General features: G+C 43.2%; 1 protein-coding gene across 4 annotated transcripts in view; it reads left to right on the top strand.

Moving 5' to 3' along the window:
* Window positions 1-5,548: 5,548 nt before the first annotated feature.
* asap3 (ArfGAP with SH3 domain, ankyrin repeat and PH domain 3) overlaps window positions 5,549-18,451 on the top strand; it is a 59,154-nt gene continuing 46,251 nt past the window's right edge. For all 4 annotated transcript variants that reach the window (XR_006840985.1, XM_046366429.1, XM_046366428.1 and 1 more), the window contains exons 1-2: window positions 5,549-5,895; window positions 10,585-10,657. Coding sequence is in view for 3 of the 4 variants with exons in the window: in XM_046366429.1 (XP_046222385.1) it covers window positions 5,734-5,895; window positions 10,585-10,657 (235 nt within the window). In the remaining variant the exon portion in view is untranslated. The remainder of the gene's footprint in view (window positions 5,896-10,584; window positions 10,658-18,451) is intronic.

Here is an 18,451-nt window from a genome sequence, read left to right as displayed (position 1 = left end):
CCATTTCTCCTGGCAGAGCTGGTGTAACTGAGTCTAGTTTGTAGGCCTCCTTGCTTGCACACACTTTCTCAGCTCTGCCCACAAATGTTCTATAGGATGGAGGTCAGGGCTTTGTGATGGCCACTCCAATACCTTGACTTTGTCATTTTGCCACAACTTTGGAAGTATGCTTAGGGTCATTGGAATGGAAGACCCATTTGTGAACAAGCTTTAACTTCCTGACTGATGTCTTGAGACGTTGCTTCAATATATCCACATAATTTCCCCTCCTCATGATGCTATCTATTTTCTGAAGTGCACCAGTCCCTCCTGCAGCAAAGTACCCCCACAACATGATGCTGCCAAACCCGTGCTTCACGGTTGGGATGGTGTTCTTCGGCTTGCAAGCCTCCCCCTTTTTCCTCCAAACATAACAATGGTCATTATGGCCAAACAGTTCTATTTTTGTTCAGACCACAGGACATTTCTCCAAAAAGTATGATCTTTGTCCCCATGTGCAGTTGCAAACCGTAGTCAGGCTTCTTTATGGCGGTTTTGGAGCAGTGGCTTCTTCCTTGCTGAGCGGCGTTTCAGGTTATGTCGCTATAGGACTTGTTTTACTGTGGATATAGATACTTTTGTACCTGTTTCCTTCAGCATCTTCACAAGGTCCTTTGCTGTTGTTCTGGGATTGATTTCCACTTTTCGCACCAAAGTACGTTCATCTCTAGGAGACAGAATGCATCTCCTTCCTGAGCGGTATGACGGCTGCGTGGTCCCATGGTGTTTGTACTTGCGTACTATTGTTTGTACAGATGAACGTGGTACCTTCAGACGTTTGGAAATTGCTCCCAAGGATGAACTTGCTCCCAAGGATGAACCAGAATTTTTTTCTTCTGAGGTCTTGGTTTATTCCCCCCCCCATGATGTCAAGCAAAGAGGCAGTGAGTTTGAAGGTAGGCCTTGAAATACATCCAGAGGTACACCTCCAATTGACTCAAATTATGTCAATTAGCCTATCAGAAGTTTCTAAAGCCATGACATAATTTTCTGGAATTTTCCAAGCTGTTTAAAGGCACAGTCAACTAAGTGTATGTAAATTGCTGACCCACTGGAATTGTGATACAGTGAATTATAATTGAAATAATCTGTCTGTGAACCATTGTTGGAAAGATTACTTGTGTCATGCACAAAGTAGATTTCCTAACCGACTTGCCAGAACTATAGTTTGTTAACAAGACATTTGTGGAGTGGTTGGAAAAACAGGTTTTAATGACTCCAAACTAAGTGTATGGAAACTTCCGACTTCAACTGTACTTGAAAATCCATGACAAGACCTGAAAGTCGTTGTCTAGCATTTTTTCAACAACGAATTTGACAGAGCTTGAATAATTTTCATAAGAATAACTGCCAAATGTTGCACAATCCAGGTGTGGAAATCTTTTAGAGACTTACCCATAAATTCTAACAGCTGTAATCGCTGCAAAAGTTGCTTCTACAATGTACTGACTCAGAGATGTGAATACTTATGTAAATCAGATAATTCTGTATTTAATTTTCAATAAATTTGCTAAAATGTCTTAAAACATGTTTTCACTTTGTCATTATGAGGTATTGTGTGTAGATGGGTGAGAAAATATGTATTCAATCCATTTTGAATTCAGGCTGTAACACAACAAAATGTGGAATAAAAGTATGAATGCTTTCTGAAGGCTGACTTGCCATAACAGATTGGGAAAATATGATATTAATGGGCTTGTTTTTGGTTCACCTCTGGTTATTTACACCAAAAGTTGGTTATTTTACGCCACTGGTTGTTAATTTAACTCTTTACGGTGTTAATTTAACTCCTGATTACAGAACTTTGTCTGCCTTCACTTTGAAGACTAAATGGACACAGTTATAAATAATCACAGACTTTCCAACTCCGAGCCTTCCTATTCCATTCTCTCACTTTGCTTAGTGGAGACCTATTGTCCTGACTGAGTTCGCTAAGGACAAAGCCTTGGTGAAAGCTAGTGGACCAAAGTGAGAGAACAGATGACTAGATTTCTGTGGAGAAAGTCAAAGATTATGAATAACACTACAGAAAGTGGAGCGCAGACACCAAAGGGCACCTGAAGGAGAGAGAGAGAGATAGATGCCAACTTCAAAAGAGCCGTTCCACCTCAAAAAGCACAAGAAAGAGGTTTTCGACACCCGCCATCACATATTGTTTCTATGGTCAGAAACGGATAAGATTAGCATTCCTGCAACATTATTTTGTTTAAATATAATTTGATCCCTGAGATATTAAGATAATTGATTGCACCCAAATTGGTCATTTGAATTTATAGGATTCATCTAATATTCAAATAATTTGGACCAAACTTTTTCTAACAATGAGTAAGACATGAGGAATCCAAAAGAAATGGTTAAAAGCCCCCCATGAACCCCCTCCACACCCCAGCACCATCTAGTGGTCAGAACCTGGAAATATCAGGATGTATAATGGGACATAAACCAAACAAACAAAACACATCACCAAATTCACTGAGAAGAGATTATATAGGGTGAAGAAACAATACTTCGAGCCGCAGTTCCATATTACTTGTCAGACATAGAGAACTGATACTGTATACTTGTTGTTGGGGTGGGATTGATGTGGGGTGTTGTGGGTAGCTTTTGCCCATTTCTTTGTCTTACTCATAGCTAAATAAAAGTTAGGTCCAAATTGGATGTTAGGCAGGGGTGCAACATTCACTGGGGATGGGGGGGTGGACATGAACATATGTGATTTTGAGGTCAAACCATACTCAATATGGTTGCAATGGGCTTGGGAAACAGGCAAACCTGGAGTATATTGCACCAAAAGGTTTTCCATCTGAAACGTAGCTTCCTTCTGGAAAAGTGCTTTGATATCATTCCTTTCAAATGTTGGCAGATTGTATAATGGCTGGAACTAGGAGTTGGATATTCCAAAACACACATGTAAGATGAAACATTCATGTCAAGGGCAGCTATATAGGGGTTTACTACTAGTGTATAACCTGCACTGGGGCCCAACAGAGTTATACTATACCTATACCCGGCATTGAATTGGAGGGGCAGAGATAAAGGGTTTTCCAGTGAAGAGACAAGGTTTACCATATAATATGACAGCTATAATTAGACTTATTTGGTGAAATACACCAATGAAAGCATTGAAATAGGTGCTTAATAGGTATATAGGCTAAAAGTTAGTTTGACCTTTAAAAGTAAAATGTTGCTTTGCTTTCACACAGGGCCATAGTGACATATGAGGACACCGCTGTCATTTTTTCACTTTAAAAAAGCAAAAAACAAAAACATTTTTTTTATTTGTGGGAGAACTCTGAGTTTCAACTTACTGTTGAGTTAGAATAGTAGAATGAACAAAGTGCATTTTCGAAACTTGGTTGTGCATCAGCAGTGTTTTTGTTATGTGTCTCTCACTGACAGTCACTCAAATAGTTTTTAAAAATAGATTGGAAAATGATTCTAGTTAGTCTAGCAAGCTATCGAAACTTGTAGTAATTATGAACAAATTACCGACTGGGCACACTCAGGGCATGTGATCAGGGGCCCTGACCTCCAGGGGGGCCCCCATTGATTTTGGTAGTCACTCTCACTCATATATCATATTAAAGATAAATATATATTTGTTTTACTTCATATTCATCATCTCCAGCACCACCCCAACATCAACATATGTAAAAATGGCACATTTCTATGTTTTGTGGGGGAAAAATAGAGGAAGATAAAGTGTTTCCAATGAAATTGGTGTGCATCGTGGGATTTTAACCAATTATGTGTAGGAATTACCTACTAATTGCCTATTGTCTACTAATTGGTTGATGACATTGGAAACACTTATCTTCCTCTATCTAATTTACTACAGAACATAGAAACGCGCTATTTTTCACATATGTTGATGTTGAGGTAGTGCTGGAGATGATGAATATGAAGTTGACATTTTTTTTAAATGTTCCTTTAACATGGCATAATTTGTAGAATTGCAGGAAATGAACTGTAAAACTGCAACAACAACAAAGTTATGTAAAGGTAAACAAATGTAAAGGTATTTGTTTACCTATTGTTAATAAAACACTTGTTCTGTTAATAAATCACTATGTACGTATTAAATTATAGTTTTTGATCTCGGAGCTGAGTTAATTTGAGCTAATGTGTAGCAGCTAATTGTATAGCTAATAGGCTATGTGTTTGTAGATTGATTGAGGTGAATGACGCTACAACAACTGGGTCATTTTTGCTTGTATTTTCTTGCTCTCCAAATAGCATTTTAGAGTTTTTAAATTGTAATGAAATGCAGTAAAGGAGCATCAACTTTCTTATTAAATCCTGACCCTGCCCCATTGACTTTTAACATACCACCCAGCACGCTTTCATTGGATTTTATTGAGTGTGACGCCCTATTAATCTGTGTCGTCCACTGTTTTCACTGCACACTAGCGTTTGCATGGAGTTGAGGGGAAATGAGATGGCAGAAGACTGCAGGTCCATTCTTTACGAGTCTCATTCAGAATGCCAGAAAGCACAAACATTCCCACGTGATGATGGAATTACTCCCTCCCTAATAGCACGCACAGAGCCAGCAGTGGATTACCGTTCTCCTGGCAGCAGGATATTATGCTGGCACACAAAACGCGGATTTGTTTCTCCTTCAAAACAAGAGTCGCCCGACAAAGACATGCTACATTTTTCTCACTTCAGTGCAGTACAACTATTTTTCACAGCATTGCAACTACTTAAAAAAAATATATAATTTAACGTACTGTTATATTTAATATTGTATTACATACACCAGCATTTCTTTTGAAAGTTTACACCAATGTTGAAAGCTAAGGCTATGTAAAGAAATGCACTTTTAATAAAATACAAATATATGTAATTGGAATTACTCAATAAAGTATACAAAAATGTAATTGGTCTATTCTGTTGGGCAATGGGTTTAATACAGAGTGCTGTAAAAGTGGGGGTTGGATTACTCAGTAGGTCTGTAGAATGTATATATGGTGTCATTTCATGGGGCTCTGAATAATACGGAGTGTTGCTGGCCTTTTACGACACCCACTCCATAGGCCATGATGCAGATCACTGTATTCTGAACTCCCAACCCCACTTTTACATCGACATAAATAATATATTTTTTCACTATAAGCCAATATGTATTTCATATTAAAAGTGATTTGCGTTGTGGCCTATGGAATGGGTGTAGACTAGCAACACTGCGTATTCTTCAGCGTCCCATGAAATGACACCATATGTAGATTCTACAGACCCTACCGACTGCTCCCAACTCCGCATTTACATCTGCACAAATAAACGTTTTTTCGCTATAAACCCAATATTGTCAATACCAGTCTCGACATTGTATTTTGTTAATGATGTACATTTTTTGCATTCACAACAAAATCGACATTGATAAAAATGTAATATCTTTTGAAACAGTTATCCACTTTGCAATGTTTTGAAATGCGGGCTTTTTATTTGGAAGGTTTTTCTTAAAGCCATTTGAAAGTGACGTCATCTTTAGTGCTGCTATCATACTGTAGTCAGCAGTGGACCTCACTCGAATTGCACCGCAGTGTGAGAAAAATCGGACAACCATCAACTTTCACTCATATAGTTGTGAGAGTGGGAATGCTGTCGCGGGTAATTTGACCTTTTCCACAAAGGAGAACCAGTGCATTTCCCGCGGAAACATGCGTGTTTGAAACTTTAACGAGCTTTTAAATGTCTTCAGTTGGACCTTTTTACTTGGAGAGCAACATGCCGGAGCATATCAGCATTTCGGACTTTGTTGCTCTGACAAACGAGGACTTGGTATCACCGACTACCTCGATTTTTCAGTCCAAAATGAGTGAATGTCGGAACACTGTTTCGGCAGTTGAAGAGGTGAGCTGGGGGTTTCAGTGCGCACTATTGTTTACCTGTCCACAGGTAACTTGTTGTTGACAGTTAGTGGTGGGAGGTGAACCGATAGGTAGACGAACCTCCAGTGAGTAAACTAGCCAAGCGAAACAGTTTTGCCAAGTTCACTTTCATTTATAAAAGTAGACTGTATAAATATAGTTTACCCTTACGCAACACCGCTGATTCAAATAACCAACTCACTATAACTTTGATTATTTGAATCGGGGGCAAGACCAACGTTTGGGAACCATGAACTAAGCTCCCGAGTGGCGCAGCCATCTAAGGCACTGCATCTCAGTGCTAGAGGCGTTCGCTACAGACACCCTGGTTCGAATCCAGGCTGTATCGCAACCGGCCGTAATTGGGAGTCCCATAGGGCGGCGCACAATTGGCCCAGCGTCGTCCGAGGTTTGGTCGGTGTAGGTCGTAATTGTAAATAAGAATTTGTTCTTAACTGACTGACTTGCGTAGTTGAAGGTTAAGTAACATAAATTCATTCAAAAGCATTGGGTATAACCTTAGCCCAAAGGCCAGCAGATGGCGAAATTGAGTCGTCATTTCCCGTCCAAATGAATTATATGCAGCTGGCAATACATTTGCATGCCTCGTTAAACGGTTCGTACCTAAAACTTTATACATTCAGGCTGCATAGGCTTCGATTTCCTCTACACCGCCAAGATTGGGGCCTCTCTAAAATGTTGCTAGGCTGAGACACACACACGCGCATACAGACATGGAGTACGGATGCACACAGTCACACACCCATAAAGGCACTTAGTGCACACACACCAAAGCCGGGAACTGCTATGATGATCGTGACGTGTCCAAGGTTTGCGAAACATACAATAGAATAGAGGAAAGATGGCATTGTTTGCTGAGCATACACCCAAGTCAGTGTCAATGGTAACCGTTTTATTTATGGGTGTAACCGTTTTGCTCTTCTCAAAGAGTATAGGGAAATGTTGTGAGTGAGTGTGTGTGTGTATTCAATGCTGCAGACAGGCCACAGCAGGGGTGAATGACTGTCTGATCCTCAGGATCTCAGGTTTTATGCTATACGCACACTTAGGCAGTGTTTCCCAACCCTGGTCCTCGAGTAACCCCAACAGTACACGTTGTAGAACTGGACAAACACACCTCATTCAACTCATTGAGGACTTGAATATTAATTGACAAAGTTGAATCAGGTGTGCTTTTGTCCAGGGCTACAATTAAAATGTGTGATGTTGGGGGGGACTCTAGGACCAGGGTCGGAAAACACTGCACTGGGGGTTAGGCAGCGTAACAAGCCTTTGATTGAGCCTAAACAGGGTGTGCTGGAACTGCACCGCGGTGGTTTGACCTGTACATGGACACTGTGTACAAGGAGAGGTTTCAATAAGGTTATTCCTTTTGTTAGATGGTGACATGACCTCATATTGGAATGGAGCCATCACCTTAACCCTTTTACATTTAAGTCAACAGATTTGACATCGACGTGTAATAGGTTGACATTACTTTTTCACTTTGACCACATTCTTGCCCTGACTCCAGCTTGGCCCCGCCCACTTGCTCAGAGGTTGACTGTGAAACGTTGGAAAGTACGGGGAGTCACTCCATTTTCTAAGCCTCTCCATGCATTTCCATACACGTTTACAGTCCCATGCACTTTTTTCATTAGACAAATAAGACAAGAGAAGGGCTGTTGTTAGGCTATATAAACACTAACCACGACTGGTCCAGTTATCTGTAATATATCAACTATTTTGGTGCCAAAGGAGTGTCATGTAGCTAGCTAGGTTCTTCAAAATTCACATCTGTAACTCAAAGCCAGTTCAATTGCCACCCCCCCACTCTTCCCCCTCAGGGACTGATTTAGACCTGGGCCACCAGGTGGGTGTAATCAACGATCAGGTAAAACAGGTCATCAGCAGTACTCCAGACCTCGTAGGGTAAGATTTGAATACCCCCTGTTCTTAAGCAAACAGAGTAGAGTGAAGTTACATGTTGACGCACGTCGGGGTGGTGAACCTGAAAAACGACAGGTGTGGTTGGTGCCTGAGAGACATCATCAGCCCAATGATGACAAGCGTGGTGCTGCTAGACGGATTAACCACTGATTCACCTGTTAATGCAAAGTTAGTCACGGCGTGGGAACTTCTGGGTCACCATGACCGCTGCTAGACAGTCAAAGAATTGCGGTTTTCCTATAGACGGTCTGACAGGTTACATTTCACTCACTGTTGCCCTTTGTCAGTTCTACTAGTTCTACTAGGTGAAATTCTAACTTGATGTCTGTGGCGTAATGTTGACATTTTTGCTCCAATCTCCAATTGACATCAATGCATCTGTCTGCGCATGTAACTATGTCAAAGCCAGATTTGCATGCGTAGGCAGATCTCAAGTTAGGATTTACCCCATAGGGAAGGATCTGCCTTTGTCTTCCTAAAACCTTCTGCTACTAATGGACGGGAGTCAATATGACACTATACACTGTGCAAAACATTGACTTGTACCCCCTTTTGCCCTCAGCGCAGCCTCCATTCATCTGGGTATGGAAAGTGTTCCACAGGGATGCTGGCCCATGTTAACTCCAATGCTTCCCACAGTTGTGTCAAGTTGGCTGGATGTCCTTTGAGTTTTGGACTAGAGGTCGACCGATTAATCGGAATGGCCGATTTAATTAGGGCCGATTTCAAGTTTATTTATTTATACCTTATTTAACTAGGCAAGCCAGTTAAGAACACATTATTATTTTCAATGACGGCCTAGGAACGGTGGGTTAACTGCCTTGTTCAGGGGCAGAACGACAGATTTTCACCTTGTCAGCTCGGGGCATCCAATCTTGCAACCTTACAGTTAACTAGTCCAACGCTATAACCACCTGCCTCGTTGCACTCCACGAGGAGACTGCCTGTTTTTCGAATGCAGTAAGCCAAGGTAAGTTGCCAGCTAGCATTAAACTTATGTTTTAAAAAACTATCAATCAATCATAATCACTAGTTATAACTACACATGGTTGATGATATTACTAGTTTATCTAGCGTGTCCTGCGTTGCATATAATCGATGCAACGCAGGGGGATGATTTAACAAATGTGCTTTTTTAAAAAATGGGCTATCATTGGACGACTGTACCTAACCATAAACACCAATGCCTTTCTTAAAATCAATACACAGAAGTATATATTTTTAAACCTGCATATTTAGCTAAAATAAATCCAGGTTAGCAGGACATATTAACCAGGTTAAATTGTCAATTCTCTTCCATGCAGAGTCGGGGTATAGTTTAGGCAGCCTGGCTCATTGCAAACTAATTTGCCAGAATTTTACGTAATTATGACATAACATTGAAGGTTGTGCAATGTAACAAGAATATTTAGACTTAGGGGTGCCACCTGTTAGATAAAATACAGAACGGTTCCGTATTTCACTGAAATAATAAACATTTTGTTTTTACGAAATGATAGTTTCCGGGTTCGACCATATTAATGACCAAAGGCTCATATTTCTGTGTGTTATAATTAAGTCTATGATTTGATAGAGCAGTCTGACTGAGCGATGGTAGGCGACAGCAGGTTCGTAAGCATTCATTGAAACAGCACTTCTGTGCGTTTTGCCAGCAGCTCTTCGCAACACAGGGCTGTTTATGACTTCAAGCCTATTAGCCTAATGGCTGGTGTAACCGATGTGAAATGGCTAGCTAATTAGCGGGGTGCTCGCTAATAGCGTTTCAAACGTCACTCACTCTCAAGACTTGGAGTAGTTGTTCCCCTTGCTCTGCATGGGTAACACTGCTTCGAGTGTGGCTGTTGTCGATGTGTTCCTGGTTCGAGCCCAGGTAGGAGAGAGGAGAGGGATGGAAGAAATACTGTTACACTGGCAATACTCTAGTGCCTATATGAACATCCAATAGTCAAAGGTATATTAATTACAAATGGTATGGAGAGAAATAGTCCTATAAATACTATATTAACTACAACCTAAAACCTCTTACCTTGGAATATTGAAGTCTCATGTTAAATGGAACCACCAACTTTCATATGTTCTCATGTTCTGAGCAAGGAACTCAAACATGAGCTTTTTTACATGGCACATATTGTACTTTTACTTCTCCAACACTTTGTTTTTGCAAATTGAACATGTTTCATTATTTATTTGAGGCTAAATGGATTTTTATTGATGTATTATATTGAGTTAAAAAGTGTTCATTCAGTATTGTTGTAATTGTCATTATCACAAATAAATAAAAATCGGCCGATTAATCGGTATCCCCCCCCCCCTTTTTTGGATCCTCCAATAATCGGTATCAGCGTTGAAAAATCATAATCGGTCGTCCTCTATTGTGGACTTTTCTTGATACACACAGGAAACTGTTGAGTGTGGAAAAATCCAGGAGCGTTGCAGTTCTTGATACAAACCGGTGCACCTGGCACCTACTACCATATCCCGTTCAAATGCACTTAAATATTTAGTCTTGTCCATTCACCCTCTGAATGGCAATACATACACAATCTCAATTGTCTAGAGGATTTAAAAATCCTTCTTTAACCTGTCATCTATGCTGATTGAAGTGGATTTAGCAAGTGACATTAAGGGATCATATCTTTCACCTGGTCAGTCTGTCATGGAAAGAGCAGGTGTTCTTTAATGTGTTTCATTAACTCTCTCTTCTTCTCTCTCTGTGTTGCAGTCAATGGAGATGGACCAGAACACCTTACAGAGGATGAAGAAGATGGTCAAGGCTATTCACAGCTCTGGAATCAGTAAGTGGCTCCTCGCCACACACACACTGTATTACAAACAGCCAATGCATATTAAAACATAACTGCAGGCTTTAATAAGAGACTTGGGTGTGGGATGAGGTCTCTTATGGTTCACATGTTTGTTGATGAAACCCGAGGCTGACATTCTATGGGACGTGTTAGCTGAGCCACTCCTGTCTGTCTGAGACACAGGAGGTTGGTGGCACCTTAATTGGGGCGAACGGGCTTGTGCTTATAACTGGAGCGGAATTTATGGAATGGTAACGATTACGTCCAACGCTTGGTTTCCAAGTGTTTGATGCCATTCCAGCCATTATTATCAGCAGCCTCCTGTGGTCTGAGACTAATGACAGTGTGTGTTTGACAATGGGCTCAATGTTAGCTGTTTGACTGACACTGTTTAGTTCAGACTCCAGAGGTGCAAGTAGGGCGCCCCCGTTTGTGTGTTTGTGTGCACACGAGTGTGTGTGCCCCACTGTCCACCTACCACACACTTTGGCTTATAATATAGTTGCTTTGTTGGCAGGATGGTTAGAATGATCAAGACACCCACCAGTTTGGCATGCTGATATTGTCTAAGTCCAGCTATGAAGAATATTGTAGAAGCTTCTATGTCCGATTCTGGCACCTTTTTGAAGAAACTTTGCCTCATACTTTGATGTGACCAAACAATTACTCACCAGTTTCGCAATGGTAACGTGAAGTTGAACAGCAGAATCAGTAAACTTGGATGGAGTTTTGATTTTAAAATGAGTCTTGGATGCCAATCTAAAAAGTTACTTGTTTTTCAACTTTACCAAACTCTGAAATATTCTGGTTTCCATTTTGGGGGTTTAACTGTCAGATGTGAGCCAAAGTTGGGAGATGTTTGTCAGTTCAGCAGTTGAGACCCCAACTCCACTATTCTCCCCACCCCATCTCAACACCCACTTTCTCTCTCCCTCTTAATGTGGCACTCCAGTCTCATTTTCACCTAATTTACTTAATCAAAGGCACATCTCAATAGGTGGTCTAGGTATGTCATGACATGGCAGAAGTGGGGGGGGGGGACTTTTTTCTCTGGCTCCTCTATTGTTCCTCAAGCAAAGGTGGAGGCTGACGACATCACAACTTCCAATCAGACCAACTCCGTGAAGGCCTTGCGCGCCTGGTCAAGTTATGACTTGATCTTCAGGTCTGAATGTCGGAGCTCTAGAAAGATGCCAGAGTTTCCGACTTGGAATGCCACTGCTTCAGTGTGTGTACTTCACTATATTTATACTTGGGATATCTCTTTTCAACAGTAAAAATTCAAACATCGCTGGAGGACTTCATTAACTGGATACTTATAGGGCTGTTCCATACCACTAAGGCTAACTGAGGTCCCCCTCTTCCTTTTCGTTGTTAGTGGCTGACTGATTCAGAACCGCTCAATCAGCCATGATGTTCACGTGTGATGTGTTGATTAACTCAGCAAAAAAAGAAACGTCCTCTCGCTGTCAACTGTGTTTATTTTCCGCAAACTTAACATTTGTAAATATTTGTATGAACATAACAAGATTCATCAACTGAGACACAAACTGAACAAGTTCCACAGACATGTGACTAACAAATGGAATAATGTGTCCCTGAACAAAGTGGGGGAATCAAAATCAAAAGTAAGTCAGTATTTGGTGTGGCCACCAGCTGCATTAAGTAATGCTGTGCATCTCCTCCTCATGGACTGCACCAGATTTGCCAGTTCTTGCTGTGAGATGTTACCCCATTCTTCAACCATGCACCTGCAAGTTCCCAGACACTTCTGGGGGGGAATGACCCTAGCCCTCACCCTCCGATCCAACAGGTCCCAGACGTGCTCAATAGGAATGAGATCCGGGCTCTTCGCTGGCCATGGCAGAACACTGACATTACTGCTCGTTCTGTGTGTGATTTCCTGCAAGACAGGATGTCTGGTGGTCATGCTGGAGGGTCATGTCAGGATGAGCCTGCAGGAAGGGTACCACATGAGGGAGGAGGATGTCTTCCCTGTAAGGCACAGCGTTGAGATTTCCTGCAATGACAACAAGCTCAGTCTGATGATGCTGTGACACCCCCGGCCCCCCCCAGACCATAACGGACCCTCCACCTCCAAATTGATCCCGCTCCAGAGTACAGGCCTCGGTGTAACGCTCATTCCTTCAACGATAAATGTGAATCCGACCATCACCCCAGGTGAGACAAAACCGTGACTCGTCAGCGAAGAGCACTTCTTGCCAGTTCTGTCTGGTCCAGTGACGGTGGGTTTGTGCCCGTAGGTGACGTTGTTGCTGGTGATGTCTGGTGAGGACCTGCCTTACAACCGGCCTACAAGCCCTCAGTCCAGCCTCTCTCGGATTATTGCGGACAGTCTAAGCACTGTTTGAGGGATTGTGCGTTCCTGGTGTGTCCCTGGTGTAACTCGGGCAGCTGTTGTTGCCATCCCGCAGGTGTGATGTTCGGATGTGCCAATCCTGTGCAGGTGTTGTTATACGTGGTCTGCCACTACGAGGACGATAACCTGTCCGTCCTGTCTCCCTGTAGCGCTGTCTTAGGTGCCTCACAGTACGGACATTGCAATTTATTGCCCTGGCCACATCTGCAGTCCTCATGCCTCCTTGCAGCATGCCTTAGGCATGTTCACGCAGTTGAGCAGTGACCCTGGGCATTTTTCTTTTGGTGTTTTTTCCCAGTCAGTCGAAGGCCTCTTCATATCCTAAGTTTTCTACAACTGTGACTTTAATTGCCTACCGTCTGTAAGCTGTTAGTGCCTTAACCTCTAGCGTAGGTGAGATGCCAACATCCCACCAGCACAAACATCCGGTGAAACTGCAAAGCGCTAACATTCTAAATACACCATTTGTTATAGTAAACATTCTTGTAAATACATATATCTTACATCATTTAAAAGATGAACATCTTATTAATCCAGCCTCTGTGTCAGATTTCAAAAAGGCTTTACTGCGAAAGCAAACAATGTGATTTTCTGAGGACAGCTCCCCGCACACAAGTATTACTAGCATTTTCCAACCAAGCATTAGTGTCACGAAAGTCAGAAATAACAATAAAATAAATTGCTTACCATTGAAGATCTTCCTCTGGTGGCAATGCCAACTGTCCTAACTACACAGTGAATGTTCGTTTTGTTTTATAACATCTATTTTTATAGCCTAACACGAAACATTTGTAAACTGCTTGTGTTGTGATTTCTGTCTCATTTAACTTTGGACAACGCGTTCGTGGTAATTACACACACTAAACAAACGAAAACAACCATGACTGGATAAACATTACAATCCTCTGGTTGTTACTAACACAACCATACGTGATGGTTCTTTTCCCGGGATGTATTGACCGAAACAAACCGATTTGAAGACACCGGTCCGGTCTATCATTGATTGACTGTATTTTGGCCCAATGACCATGGATCATCTTGAAATCTAGTTTGGAAGATGGCCAATGAGCTGAGGTAAACAGCAATATGTAATGGTTATACGTTCGAAGACCAGCCTGTGTCGTGAACTCTGGCGTAAGAGAGGTTCATTCACCATTGCAAATCCTACTTGACGGAGCCATGTTACGCATAGTAGTACATAGTCAATAGCATTTTCAGCAAGTTTATATATTTTAAATTATGGCGAATAAATCAGGAAAAGCTAAAAACAGTCTAGGTATACAGATTTAACCCAAATTATAGAGGAAATTGATAAAGCGAGACAGAGTAAATAGTAACCCCTTGTTTTTTTGTTTTTGTTTGTTATATTTTTTTTTGGTGTGTGTTAGAATTGCATTTATGTATTTTGAATATAGTTCTTTCCTTCAAAATGTATCACTGTACCAATTCGGCCACGGGTACATTTGGTTACATTTGTGTGGGACACCTGGGTGACTTCATGCTCAATGTCATGTAGCTTGCTCATTTTTGAAGTTATCTGTCTAAAACCTTGCTCAGCTATTGTTTCCATCTTATGTTCTTCATTCAAATCATCCACAGCATCCTATCTGTATGTTTGGCTGTTCTTGCTCATTTGAAATATGATGCAGCAACAATACAAAACAGAAAATGTATGTTTATTTCCTTGTATTTTTTTCTACCAGATCTATTGTTATATTCTCCTACATTCAATTTACATTTCCACAAAATTCAGAGTGTTTCCTTTCAAATGATACCAAGAATATGCATATTCTTGCTTCTGGGCCTGAGCTACAGGCAGTTAGATTAGGGTATGTCTTTAGGTGGAAATTGAGAAGAAGGGGGGGTACCCCAAAGAAGTTAACAACTGTTCCACAGGTGCATGTTCATGAATTGTTTATGGTTCATTGAACAAGCATGGGAAATGGTGTTTAAACCCTTGACAATGAGGATCTGTGAAGTTATTTGGATTTTTATTACATTTACATTTAAGTCATTTAGCAGACGCTCTTATCCAGAGCGACTTACAAATTGGTGCATTCACCTTATGACATCCAGTGGAACAACCACTTTACAATAGTGCATCTAAATATTTTAAGGGGGGTGAGAAGGATTACTTTATCCTATCCTAGGTATTCCTTAAAGAGGTGGGGTTTCAGGTGTCTCCGGAAGGTGGTGATTGACTCCGCTGTCCTGGCGTCGTGAGGGAGTTTGTTCCACCATTGGGGAGCCAGAGCAGCGAACAGTTTTGACTGAGCTGAGCGGGAACTGTACTTCCTCAGTGGTAGGGAGGCGAGCAGGCCAGAGGTGGATGAACGCAGTGCCCTTATTTGGGTGTAGGGCCTGATCAGAGCCTGGAGGTACTGAGGTGCCGTTCCCCTCACAGCTCCGTAGGCAAGCACCATGGTCTTGTAGCGGATGCGAGCTTCAACTGGAAGCCAGTGGAGAGAGCGGAGGAGCGGGGTGACGTGAGAGAACTTGGGAAGGTTGAACACTAGACGGGCTGCGGCGTTCTGGATGAGTTGTAGGGGTTTAATGGCACAGGCAGGGAGCCCAGCCAACAGCGAGTTGCAGTAATCCAGACGGGAGATGACAAGTGCCTGGATTAGGACCTGCGCCGCTTCCTGTGTGAGGCAGGGTCGTGACTCTGCGGATGTTGTAGAGCATGAACCTACAGGAACGGGCCACCGCCTTGATGTTAGTTGAGAACGACAGTTTGTTGTCCAGGATCACGCCAAGGTTCTTAGCGCTCTGGGAGGAGGACACAATGGAGTTGTCAACCGTGATGGCGAGATCATGGAACGGGCAGTCCTTCCCGGGAGGAAGAGCAGCTCCGTCTTGCCGAGGTTCAGCTTGAGGTGGTGATCCGTCATCCACACTGATATGTCTGCCAGACATGCAGAGATGCGATTCGCCACCTGGTCATCAGAAGGGGGAAAGGAGAAGATTAATTGTGTGTCGTCTGCATAGCAATGATAGGAGAGACCATGTGAGGTTATGACAGAGCCAAGTGACTTGGGGTATAGCGAGAATAGGAGAGGGCCTAGAACAGAGCCCTGGGGGACACCAGTGGTGAGAGCGCGTGGTGAGGAGACAGATTCTCGCCACACCACCTGGTAGGAGCGACCTGTCAGGTAGGACGCAATCCAGCGTGGGCCGCGCCGGAGATGCCCAACTCGGAGAGGGTGGAGAGGAGGATCTGATGGTTCACAGTATCGAAGGCAGCCGATAGGTCTAGAAGGATGAGAGCAGAGGAGAGAGAGTTAGCTTTAGCGGTGCGGAGCGCCTCCGTGATACAGAGAAGAGCAGTCTCAGTTGAATGACTAGTCTTGAAACCTGACTGATTTGGATCAAGAAGGTCATTCTGAGAGAGATAGCGGGAGAGCTGACCAAGGACGGCACGTTCAAGAGTTTTGGAGAGAAAAGAAAGAAGGGATACTGGTCTGTAGTTGTTGACATCGGAGGGATCGAGTGTAGGTTTTTTCAGAAGGGGTGCAACTCTCGCTCTCTTGAAGACGGAAGGGACGTAGCCAGCGGTCAGGGATAAGTTGATGAGCGAGGTGAGGTAAGGAGAAGGTCTCCGGAAATGGTCTGGAGAAGAGAGGAGGGGATAGGGTCGAGCGGGCAGGTTGTTGGGCGGCCGGCCGTCACAAGACGCGAGATTTCATCTGGAGAGAGGGGAGAAAGAGGTCAGAGCACAGGGTAGGGCAGTGTGAGCAGAACCAGCGGTGTTGTTTGACTTAGCAAACGAGGATCGGATGTCGTCGATCTTCTTTTCAAAATGGTTGACGAAGTCATCTGCAGAGAGGGAGGAGGGGGGAGGGGGAGGAGGATACAGGAGGGAGGAGAATGTGGCAAAGAGCTTCCTAGGGTTAGAGGCAGATGCTTGGAATTTAGAGTGGTAGAAAGTGGCTTTAGCAGCAGAGACAGAGGAGGAAAATGTAGAGAGGAGGGAGTGAAAGGATGCCAGGTCCGCAGGGGCGAGTTTTCCTCCATTTCCGCTCGGCCTTCCGGAGCCCTGTTCTGTGAGCTCGCATTGAGTCGTCAAGCCACGGAGCGGGAGGGGAGGACCGAGCCGGCCTGGAAGATAGGGGACATAGAGTCAAAGGATGCAGAAAGGGAGGAGAGGAGGGTTGAGGAGGCAGAATCAGGAGATAGGTTGGAGAAGGTTTGAGCAGAGGGAAGAGATGATAGGATGGAAGAGGAGAGAGTAGCGGGGGAGAGAGAGCGAAGGTTGGGACGGCGCGATACCATCCGAGTAGGGGCAGTGTGGGAAGTGTTGGATGAGAGCGAGAGGGAAAAGGATACAAGGTAGTGGTCGGAGACTTGGAGGGGAGTTGCAATGAGGTTAGTGGAAGAACAGCATCTAGTAAAGATGAGGTCGAGCGTATTGCCTGCCTTGTGAGTAGAGGGGGAAGGTGAGAGGGTGAGGTCAAAAGAGGAGAGGAGTGGAAAGAAGGAGGCAGAGAGGAATGAGTCAAAGGTAAACGTGGGGAGGTTAAAGTCGCCCAGAACTGTGAGAGGAATTTTATGAATTCTTTGAAAGACAGGGTTCTGAAAAAGGGACGTTTTCTTTTTTTGCTGAGTTTGTGGTTGGTTAGGCGGACTCTCCCTCCTCTTTCCATTCCTTTTTTTTCCTCTCCTATCTATTTTTCCTCTCTCACCCCCCTTTTTACCCCATCCACCAAGAATGGCCTATTCCTCTCAGCTCTTGCCAGGATGCAGTGGTTTGTGTATGTTGGGAAGAGATGGGTTTGCTGGAGTTTTAAAGCTCATTAATTATCTTCCCCAGGGACATTAGTCAGCATTCTGTTGCTTGTTAGATGTTTGTTATTGGCTCACACACACACACAGGGACACAAACTCCCATGCACACGTTTTCTATTACCCATTTCAGACTATTGTGCTGTCAAACTACACTATGCTGGCTTTGATCAATACTGTTCCAGCAGCTAGTATAGCTGTGCTTGGCTCCGTAGTATGAAAGGGCATATGGGGTCACTTTCCTTTGGGTCATGACCTAATAACGTCTCTTTATGAGCCCTGGCACCACTGGGTTAGGCTAGACCCTACACTGGACGAAGTGACCCCGAAGACTAAACAGACGCAGTTATAAATAATCAGACTTTCCAACTCCAAGCTTTTCCACTCCGTTCTCTCACTTTGGTCCTTTTGCTTAGTGTAGAATTAGTGTCCTGACTAGGGCTGTTACGGTGACCTTACCGCCACACCGGCAGTAATGAGTCTTGATCGCAGTCATATTCCATGTGACCATTGAGTCACAGTAACTAGGCTCCTCCAAAACTGTGCTCTGATGCTGTTGATGGTTAGTAGCCTACCAAACTTGCTAATCAATAATGGCCTGGTACTCAGTGCTCTAGTAACAT

The sequence above is a fragment of the Oncorhynchus gorbuscha genome, linkage group LG10, assembly GCF_021184085.1.
Source record: "Oncorhynchus gorbuscha isolate QuinsamMale2020 ecotype Even-year linkage group LG10, OgorEven_v1.0, whole genome shotgun sequence".
Lineage (NCBI taxonomy): Eukaryota > Metazoa > Chordata > Actinopteri > Salmoniformes > Salmonidae > Oncorhynchus > Oncorhynchus gorbuscha.
Note: the sequence above shows the minus strand (reverse complement) of the source record. Positions and strands in the feature narration are given on the sequence as shown.